The sequence below is a fragment of the Psammomys obesus genome, unplaced genomic scaffold (assembly GCF_907164565.1).
Source record: "Psammomys obesus unplaced genomic scaffold, mPsaObe1.curated_primary_1811, whole genome shotgun sequence".
Lineage (NCBI taxonomy): Eukaryota > Metazoa > Chordata > Mammalia > Rodentia > Muridae > Psammomys > Psammomys obesus.
Genome location: NW_026593874.1, coordinates 75,393 through 85,918, shown reverse-complemented (window position 1 = coordinate 85,918; position 10,526 = coordinate 75,393). Strand labels below are relative to the sequence as shown.

The 10,526-nt window shown below is 61.5% G+C and overlaps 1 protein-coding gene across 1 annotated transcript in view; it reads right to left on the bottom strand.

Annotated features, from left to right (window-relative positions):
• Positions 1 to 10,526, bottom strand: part of Grik5 (glutamate ionotropic receptor kainate type subunit 5) — a gene marked incomplete at its 3' end in the record, with an annotated part of 50,637 nt that overhangs the window by 10,334 nt on the left and 29,777 nt on the right. The window contains 3 exon segments of the mRNA XM_055617361.1: positions 1,024 to 1,197; positions 1,510 to 1,619; positions 1,794 to 1,910. Coding sequence (XP_055473336.1) covers positions 1,024 to 1,197; positions 1,510 to 1,619; positions 1,794 to 1,910 — 401 coding nt within the window.

Genomic DNA, 10,526 nt, shown 5'->3' with positions numbered 1-10,526 from the left:
GGCTCAGTGGAGAGCCCCTGCCTAGAATCCCCCAGTGAGGGGCTGGGTGTGCTCAGTGGAGAGCCCCTGCCTAGAATCCCCAGCGAGGGGAAGCAGCACTCTCCTTTAGCATGCACAAACCCCTAGGCTCAATATCTAGCTTTGCAAAAATAAATAAGTCAGACAGATATTTGATACTATGCTGCTTTTCTGTAGAATTGGGCCATAGGTTACAGAATGCAGGAGTTTTCTAAAAGCTGGAAAAGATAAGGAACGGGGTCTTTGGGGTCTGCGGGAGGTGAGCCTGCTAAGCCTTTGAGCCCTGCCGAGACCTAGTGCGGGCTTCTGCCCTCCAGAACGGAAAGGCAGCACGTTTATATGTTAAACACCGCTTTGGTTGTTGGTCCCTGTGGCAGGCATAGGAGCGAGCGCACAGCCGGCTGAATTTCTAACTCGGGGCCTTGAGCTCTCTTCCTAGCCCCTGCCCTTCTCTGTACCAGACAAGGCCTAGCGTAGCCAAGGCTTTCCTCAAGCTCAGTATGCAGCCAAGGATGGCCCTGAACACAAGCTCTGCCTTCACGGCCCAGGGCTGAGAACACAGGTGCGCACCGAGGTTGCTTCTGCACTGCTGGGGGCTGAGCCAGCACTTCCTGTCCCGCCCCTCCCACGCTGGCCACGGCTGCTCACTGAAGTCAGTACTCTGTGCGCGTGTGGGAACGTGTAGGTGGTGTCGGTCTGTGCACACCACGCTGTGCGTGTGGAGGCGGAGAACCCTGCGGCGTTGGCTCTCGCTTGCTGCCTCCGGTGGATGCTGGGATTGGGCCAGGTTGGCAGGCTTTCGGCACAGACACCTGTGCCCTCTGCCACGCCCTGGCCTTCTCGCTGAACTAGCGAGCTTGGGTTCAGTGGAAGCCCGGGGTGCCAGCTTTACCCCAGCATTCTGCCAGGCCTCAGAGACAGCTTTGCTGAGGCTAGCTCTTCATTGCTGCGGCGGGGAGCAGAGCCCTGTCCCCCGTCCCCGGCCCCACCAGGAGAGGGACTCACCAGACCCCGCTGACGCAGCGCGTGGACAGTGCCCGGGGCATGATCTCCGAGCCCTGCTGCATGAAGCCGCCCACGGGGAACCAGAGACTGTTGCCCAGCGTGTACTGGTTCTCCAGGATGTGGGGGCGCGCCCGCAGGCACGGGTGCGGGTTGTACCACTCGTAAGGGCTGAGCCTGTGGAGAGATGGGCGGGTGGGTGAGGAGGAGAGGGCGAAAGGGGCCCTCGCAGAAGAGGAAGGGAGCGGGGAGGAGGAGGAAGGGTCGGCACGGGGAGGTGCTGACACACCAGACACTGCGTGGAGGCCAGAGGAGAGCAGAGAGGGGGAGGGGAGGGACGCACCAGAGCAAAGGTCAGATCCCCGAGGGGGAGAGACAAGACCGGGCAAGGACGAGAGGAAGGCAGGACAGGGCGCCAGCCCGGCGGAGGAGGGACGGTCGGTAGCTTGTGGTGGGCCCAGCCCCCCTCCCCGGCACTGCCCCACTCACCTGGCGGCCAAGAACAAGACACAGCTCACAGCCAGGTAGGCAAGCAGCATGAAGAGCCACACGGCAGGGGAGAAGGGGTCCAGGAAGGAGAAATAGCCGGGTTTGCGGCCCTGTGGGAAAGGGCAGTGAGAACCCCTGCTTCCCCCGGGGAGTCAGGGGCCAGGGCGTGAGGCCACGCCAGGCCCGCTGGAGCCCGACCCCACTCCCGGGGACCGTACCCGGGCACTCTGTAGTCCCAGGCCCTAGCCCTCCAGGTCAGGTCCCCGGCCCCCGGGCTCCCGTACCATGTGGACCCTGTAGAGGATGCTGATCCCCAGCGTCATGAAGGGCTTGGAGAAGTCGATGACCTTCTCCCGCTCCGCGGTGATGGTGAAGGCCGCCACCGCCAGGTCGGCCTTCTGCTGGAGGGGAAGCAGGGCAGGGCCGGGCGCAGGGAGGGCACGAGAGGAGGTGGGCAGTTAAGACACGCAGCCACCGCAGAGACCCAGAGGGACGGGCCGCAGCCGAGCTCCGGTCCCTCCTGCCGGCCCCAACCACGCTGCGGCCAAGTCCATCGAGGCAGCTCAGCTTGTTTTGTCTTGAGGTGCTCAGGCTAGCCTTGAACTATCTATATAGCCTAGGCTAGCACTGAACTCCTCTTCCTCCCTTCACCTCCCAAATGCTAGCATTACAGCCTGATGGTTTTGGTTTTTCCAGACAGGGTTTCTCTGTGTAGCCCTGGCCATCCTGGATTTGCTTTGTAGACCAGGCTGGCCTCAAACTCTCAAACTCTGCCTCCCTGGTGCTGGGGCTAAAGGCGTGCGCCACCGCGCCAGGCCCTAACTGTTGTCCACCTGCACCCTCACGCCACAAGGACACAGGAGACTGGGTGCGGGCACCCAGACACTGGCTTGCTCTGGGCCTTTCTCCATTGCTTACCAGAATGTTTTTGTTTTGTTTTGTTTTGTTTTCAGTGTGTGCATATGTTCATGTGTGTGCACGTGCCTGCAGGGGGATGGCTCATGTGCACACATCAAGGCCGAGGGCCAGGGACCCTCCTGTCTCTGAGCCCCCTGCACTGCGCGGTGCCCAGCTTTATCCGTGAGCCGGGGGTCTGACTCAGGCCCCCACGTGCGTGTCGAAAGCCATGTCCTCAGCCCCTGGAGACTGAGCCTCGTACCCTCTCCCAAAGCTCTGCGAGCCAAGGCTAGCTCCCGGTGTAGGCGGGGAAGCCGAGGCTCAGAGAGGGCTGGCGCCGATGGGGAGAGGCTGTGGCTGGGCCCTCGTCGGTGGCACACGCAAGTACTAGGGGCCCAAGAAATGCCATGTGACACTCACACTCACAGTCGAGAAACAGAGCAGGTGGGGCTGGGGGGGGGGAGGCCGGCCCTGGTCACCCCCTCCACTATAGTGCCTCACGCACGGTGTCCGAGTGCCCGGGCCTTGTTCCACAGTTCTGTAAAAGGGGTCAGGCCAGGCGACACAGCTCCTGAGTGCATCCTTCCCTACGCTCCGGAGGGCTGGGGCCTGGCCCTGAGCGGGAAGGGGGGAGCCCGTGGTGTGACCAGGAGCTGGGCCACTGCCCCGACGACGGGGCCTTCCCTAAACCACTGGATCACAGGTGACCCAAGGCCGGGGAGAGGCCACGGACACCGCACCAACGACGAAACTCAGCTCGCGCCCGCCCGCCCGGAGAAGGAGCTCAGCCTGCGTGTGGCAGCCTGCGTGTGGCAGGGCCTGAGTTAAATCCCCGCAGCCCTCGTGGAGAAGCCGGCACAGTGGGACCCACCTGAGGCCACGGCACGGGGCTGGGGCTCACTGTCAGCCAGCGCTGGCGAGGTCCAGCCAGGAGAGACCCTGCCTCAAAGGAGGTGCGCAACGCTTCAGGGCTGTCCTCTGGCGTGCACACACTCACACACTCACTCATCCACACACTCACCCCCCTTCCCGGAGGGGAGGCTGGCAGATGGCTCTGCACACTCCCAGGCCTGTCCGACCCTCCCGGCGCCTGCCCCCGGCCTCCCGCCCCACAGTCCCCACCACAGAAGCCAAAGGGATGGATGCCGCCTGTCCCAGACACACCGTGAGGCCGGGGAGATGGCTCGGGGGCTAAGAGCGCGGGCTGCTCTTCTAGAGGACCCGGGTTCGATTCCCAGCATGTACGTGGCCGCACACAACCATCTGTTACTCCAGTTCCAGGGGTCCAACCCCTGCTCTGACCTCCGTGGACACCAGGTATCCACGTGGAGCACACATGTTCATGCAGGCAAAATACTCACATGCAAAAAGAAATCTTACACACTTACACACACACACACACACACACACACACACACACACACACACACTGGCTCCCCGGATGCATGGCCGTCTCCCCACTTCACTGCAGCCTCTGTGGCCTGCTCTTTGCACTCGCCGCTCCCAGCTCTTCCCTGCTGGCCTGCCCGTGTGGGACACCAGGCTTCCCTAGAGCACCTCCAGGCCCCGCTCGCCTCCCCCAGGTCCTCTCCCCTCACCGCCCGTCCTCGCGTGTCCTGACGCTGTCTGTGCCACAGTGGATCCCACTAAGGTGAAACCCTTCCCACGCGCTCCGCTGCCCTCAGGGCCACCTCCCCAGAGCGGCTCTGTGCAGGGCCTGCGCCTCCACGCGTGAACAACGGAGGCGTGGGGGGTGGGCGCTGGAACCAGTTGCCCTCTCGGGGGCCCGGCCCGTGTTCTCACCCTCCAAAGCGGGGGCACCGGACGGCGGCGCCAGGCCCGACTCCGTGTCTGCGGCAAGCTCAGCAGTGCTGCTGACTGTCCAGAAGGTTTATTACGTGTCACATGTCTGAGCGTCCTGCCCGCATGCATGCACGAACATACGTACGTACACATGTATATATGCGCGCATGTATGTACGTACTGTGCGTGCATGTGCACCAAAGAGACCAGAACACGGTGTTGGGCCCCTGGAACTGGAGCTGCAGACAGCTGTGAGTCAGCATGTGGGCGCTGAGCCTGACCTGGGCTATGGCAGGAGCAGCCAGCACTTAAAGGCCACCTCCCCAGCTCAAGGCCTTGAACTTCCGGGGCGCCTGCAGCAACCTTGGTCTCTTCCGCACCCCAGCATTCCCTGGATCCCACCCCTCCCGACAGGAGCGTGGGGTCAGTGTGCCCGCCTCCTTCGCCCTGGCCGCGTCCAGGCCCGGCTCCTGCTCAGGCCACACAAGCGCTCGCTCCTGCCTCCTCCTCCACGACCCCCCTCAAGCTTCTCCTGCGGCCCTGCCCCACCTGCCTTCCCCTCCATCTCCCCTCCAGCTCACTCTGCCCACACCGCCCCTTAGCCGGCCGAGCGGGTGGGCGAAGCCTGGTGGGGGACGTGAGGAGCGCTGTGGTGACTGTTTTCCTGAAATCTCATGGTTTCATTTTCCTTCATGGCAGGATAACATTCCACTGTGTGGGTGCAGAAAGAGCATCGTGAAGGGGAAGAGAAAGGATTTTGGCTCAATTCTATGAAGCTCTAGATTCAGCCTGTAGTTCTAGGGGCAAAAAGCCTTAGATAGACAGACAGACAGACAGACAGACAGGCTTTAAGGGGGAAGCAGAGTAGTAAACTCATGATACGAGGCAGAAGGGACTACTGAAAGCAGAAGGACGCAGGGTGGGGCAGACGACTGAAGAGAAGAGGCAAGAGGGGAGTTAAAATAAAGTGTGTGGCTGGAGGGACGGCTCACAGGTTAGAGCCCTGGCTGCTCTCCAGAGGACCCGGGTTCAATTCCCGGCAACCACGTGGTGGCTCACAGCCATCTATAATGAGATCTGGCGCCCTCTTCTGGCGTGCAGGCACACATGCAGCCAGAATACTATAAATAAATAAATATTAAAAAAAAGTAAAGTGTGCATGAGAGCACTACGATGAAACCCCTTATTTTGACTGGTAAGTTAACAAAATAGCAAGAGGAACGATGGAGGGAGGGTCACCTGCGCCCCACAGCCAACTGAAGCCCTCCTGACTGTCCCTCTGGGATGTCCAAGCCCACGGAGGCAGCGGGCAACCCACAGCTCCGCCAGCACCCGCCAGGAGGGGGCGCTGCAGGGAGGCCCTCACGGCTGCTCGGAGGGGAGGTTCTCCTTCCAGGCTCCTCCCGCAGGGGCTGTGGAGACGTGCTCCACCTCCCTAATGCCCAGACAGGGTTCTTCACTGTCACCCTGCTGCTGCTCTGGATCCCAAAGTAGACAGCAGTGTTCCGAGGGTCTGGGGCCAGGTGAAAGGCTGCCAGCCGCTGCTCTGGAGGCTCCAAGGCTGTGGGGCGCAGGGCCTGCCCCGCCTCCCTCCTGCCTGCCCCCAGGATCCCTCCCTTTGGTCTGTCCAGCACCAACCGCAGGGCTGGCTTCGCCCACAGGCTGCCTCAGGGGCCCAGCGCGGCGCCTCAGCTCTGGATACACAGCTCTAGCTTTTCCCTTTGGTGCCAGCACTTCTGTGGCCACCTGCTGCACGACGCCAGAGAGCAAGGGTGGGCAAGGTGGCAGCCCAGCCCAGTCCTGGACTACAGACTGTGTGAGGGCGATTCTGCATGACAGAACGTGCTATGACCAAACGGCCTGGAAGCCAAAACTCCTTCCCGTGGGGGTCTCCCGGGAAGTCCCTCACTCCAGAGGTCCCTTACTCCGTCACTTGCAAGCCAAAAACTTGGCGAGCAGCTGACTGAGGCAGAAATGACACTCATAAGTCAGGTCCCAATGGGTGCTCGGGCCACCTAGTCCTCACCCGCTGACCAGGTGCTGGTGTCCCGGGAGGCCCTCAGGGAGCCAGCAGGGCTGTCTCAAAGGACAAGCCAATGCAGAGGGCGTGGGCTTGCCAGAATTGCCGCTGGCGCCTGCTGCAGCCGCCAACAGCCTCTCCCGGGGCACCGGCACCGTGCCCAGCCGCCAACAGCCTCTCGGAGGACTGTGCCGACCTCTGGACCTGCTGACTGTCAGCTCAGACCTCACTGCTCGTGCAGAGCTGGGTGGCTCCCTTGGTAGACAGGTGGGTGGGAGTCACGCTGGCTGATGTAAAAATCGCCACGGAAAGCCAAACACCTGCCAGGTGTCAGCAGATCCAAGAAAACAGGGCTGGGTCTGTGCTGTCCACCAAATCCTCAGTGCTCAGGCGGGAGCTGCTGGTGCTCGCTAGCACCAACCACTGAGCCACACTTTCAGGTTTCTTGTTTTCATGTGTGTGCGTGCCTGTGAGTGCGCGCGTGCGCGTGCATACACCACGATGCTTAATTTCCAGGAGCTTCGCTTTCTACCACTCGGGCTCCAGAGACTGGACTCTGATGCCGAGGTCTGGGAGCCAGGGCTCTTCCTCCCAGCCATCCTGCTGCCCCTGTTCCTCTCTTACACGGGGTAGAGTCCCCCGCTGCTCAGATGGGCCTAAGTGTGCCCCTCCTGCCTGGCCACGTGAATGCTGGCACTGCAGTGTGTGTGTGTGTGTGTGTGTGTGTGTGTGTGCACTGCTGTGGCCCAAGGCAGGGCTCCCAGGACGCGCCTTGGCTCGGTGGTGGGAGGGGATCCGCCTGGGTGCCCCCGGGCGGTCAGCTGATTTGCTGTGGTGGAGCCGCCTCGCTTGGGACAGCAACTACAGCGGAGGCCCGGCCTGATTACAGGTCAAGCCCACAGCCTTTTTCCAGGACCCAGAGCAGCGAGACCTGGACTGCTCCTTTCCCGCTGCCCGCCCCATCTCTGCCTCCCTCCAGGAAAAGGACGCTCAGGAAAAGGACACTCCAGGAAAAGCATGCTCAGGATCGGCTACCACAGCGGCGCGTCCCCTGGGCCGGAGCCCCCACCAGGAAAACACAAGGCGAGCGCATCGCCCTCACACCCACACCCACTCTGAGGTGAACGGAGCCTTGGGCTCTATCCACCCACCTGACCATCAGCCCACTGCAGCCCAGCAGGCAAGGCCAGGGCAGCCTCACAAACAGGGACGGACGAGGAACAGAGGAGGGATGAGGGATGAGGGAGGCCATAGTCCTTACAAAAGGCAATTCAACAATACCCTCTCTCTCTGTCTCTCCAGCAGGTCCTGGCTGGTCTGGAACTGGCTGTGCAGACCAGGCTGGCCTCAGACTCAGAGATGCCAGCTTTGCTGGGGTTGATGGTGAGCCATCAAGCTTGGCTAAATGGTCATTCTACACAGGAAATCCACCTGGGAAAAGTAAGTGCTGGGAACAATGTCACATCTACAGTCTCAGCACCCAGGAGGCGGAGGCAGAATGACCAGGGCTCAAAGTCACCCTCAGCAAGTTCCAAGGCCAGCCTGGACTACGTGACATTCTGCCTCAAAATGAATGAAAAGCCAGGTGTGGGGGTGCACGCCTGTGATCCCAGGAGGCAGAGGCAGGAGGATCTCTGTGAGTTCAGGGTCAACCTGGTCTACAGGGTGAGTCCAGGACAGCCAGGGCCACACAGAGACACTGTATCTAGAAAAACCAAGTGGAAGAAAGAGGAGAGAAGCTGATCGTAACGGCCGGCATTCCAGGGTACTCCAGAGGTCACGGCAAGATCTCTTGAGCCAGGGATTGGAGGTCTACACGGACAACAAGGCAAGATGGCATCTCAAAGAAAGAAAAAAAAATCAAAGGAGGGAAGGCAGGGAGTGACAGGATGGAAGAGAGAGGGCCAGAGAGCCAGTTCGAGGCTAAGAGCACGGGCTGCTCTCGTAGAGACCACAGGTTCAAGTCCCAGCACCCCTAGAGAGCTCCTCTCCATTGTAACTCCAGTTCCAGAGGATCCAACGCCCTCTGCTGGCCTTCACGGCAGCACACAAACTCACACACCGGAAAATACTCCGAGAGAGAACGTTTTTAAGAACCTATTTTAGGTGCTAAATAAATAGCATGACTACGTGGGGACTGCAGCCACGTAGCATTCTGTTTAGGATAAAACTATCGGATGCTATTTCGGGCCTTCCTCATTGGCACCGCCTTTTTCTTTCCCCAGATTGGTAATATCCACTGTTGGCAAGCATTCAAGAAACCCGACACCCTCCCACATCTGTGGGAATAGGAGTCGGCGGAACCTTCTTGAACAACCATTTGGCAGAGTAAACTTCAGGACAAGTCCTATTCTTTGGCCCGGCCCCCGTACTCAGGACACATCCCAGCATCCCACAGACCCACAGGCCAGGTTCAGAGGGGCAGCGGCTGTGCCAGCCCGGCGGGAAGTCACCAGGCAGCCACCAATAGGGGAGGAGCTTACTAACGCCTGCCCCAGCCATCCAGCTGCAAACACGTGCCAGCACAGGGGGCAGCTCCTCCTCAGCCCGACCCTGACGGCGGAGCCGGGAGGCAGCTTCTATCCCGCTGGTCCCGCCCAAGCCCACGGCCCCCCGTCCCCTCCTGCGCACCCCCAATGCTGGAGCCTCCACTGGCACAGCCTCAGGTGTGGCCTCCTGCCAGCGGCTCCCCCAGCAGCCATCGCGCTTCCCTCTGTAGCTGTCACCCAGGAACTTAGAACGTCCACGTGGTTCTTGGACCAGTGCTGACAAGTGAAAAGGAAGGTAGACCTGGTGGCTCAGCGGTCAGTGACGGCGTTTGCTGCCAAGCTGGCCGGCCTGGGTTCAGTCCCCACAGGGAGAGAGCGGACTCCCGCCTGCGCGCCATGGCATCAGTGCGTGCGCGCGCGCGCGCACACACACACACACACGCACACACACGCACGCACACGCACAGTGTGTTTAGAGGGCTGTGCTAGCGCTATCTGCGACCACGTGGCGACAGCGTGCCAGGAGGCTGGGGCCGAGGCTCGGCGCTTCCCCGGTTCGGGTCCCAGCGGCTCACCACCAGCAGCTCTACCTCTGGTCCTCAAGGAACACTCACTCGGTTGAATAGATAAAAATGTTAAGAAAGTCACACTGAGTGGAAGAAACGGGACCCACAAGTCCCTGTGTCCTTGGACTCCCGGGGCCGGGGTGGGGGGGGGGGGTAGGAAGCAATGACCTACCGCGTTTAGGGGTGTGCGGGGCAGTCAGGCGGCGGGCGCCCAGAAGCGAGAGCTGTGCTGCTGTTTGAGACGGGGCCGGCCTGTGCGGGGCGGCGCGCACGGGCCTCGGGCGGGAAGGACGGGTCAGTGTAGGAGCCCGCGCGCTGGCTCTCGGGGCTCTGTCGCCCTCTGCTGGCTGCGGCGGGAACCGCACCCATGGTGCCCTTCCGTAGGCGCAGGCAAACGCTCAACTACATAAAACGAGATCACACACACTTAAAAACTAGATGTTGGTTCTGAGCGGGACCCCGGGGGCCTGGGAGCCCGTCTCGGCAAACGAGCAGAGACGGGGGCAGGGCCGTTCACGGAAGACCAGAGCAGCCTGCTCCGAGCCGCCCTCGGACCTCCGGGCACACGACAGCACCGCGCCCGCCCCTCGCCGGCCGCGACAGTAAGTGTGGGCTGAAACACTCATCTACGGCGGGAGAGCCGACCTGGCAGGGCGGCCGCACCCCACCACCGCGAGGCAGGGCGGGAGGCCTCCGGGGGCCCGAGCCGGTCCCTGTCTCAGAGAGGAAAGGCTTCATTTGGCGGCTCCGGGCCCTGCGTGCCACCGCGTCGCTGCTTAGGGCACGCCGGGGCTGCCCAGCGCAGGCCACAAACACACACAAACACACACAAACACGGTGTCTCTGCGTCTCCTCACCACCACCCCGTGGGCCACAGCTGCCTTCTTCCCTCCTCGCGAGCACACAACCGGCTTCCACATGCCGCGTGCACAGCGCGTGTGCACAGGGAGACCCCTCCCTCAGTGTTAGCACAGCCTGCTGATTGCCAGGGCCGGGGAACGCGGGGGTGCAGACACCAGGAACAGCGCGTGGCCCCTGCAGGGCTGTCTCGCTCATCTCGCTTACACACACACACACACACACACACACACACACACACACTCACACACACACATACACTCACACACACACACTCACACACACAAACACACTCACACATACACACATACACTCACACACACACATACACACACACACACATACACACATTTACACTCACACATACACTCACACACATACACA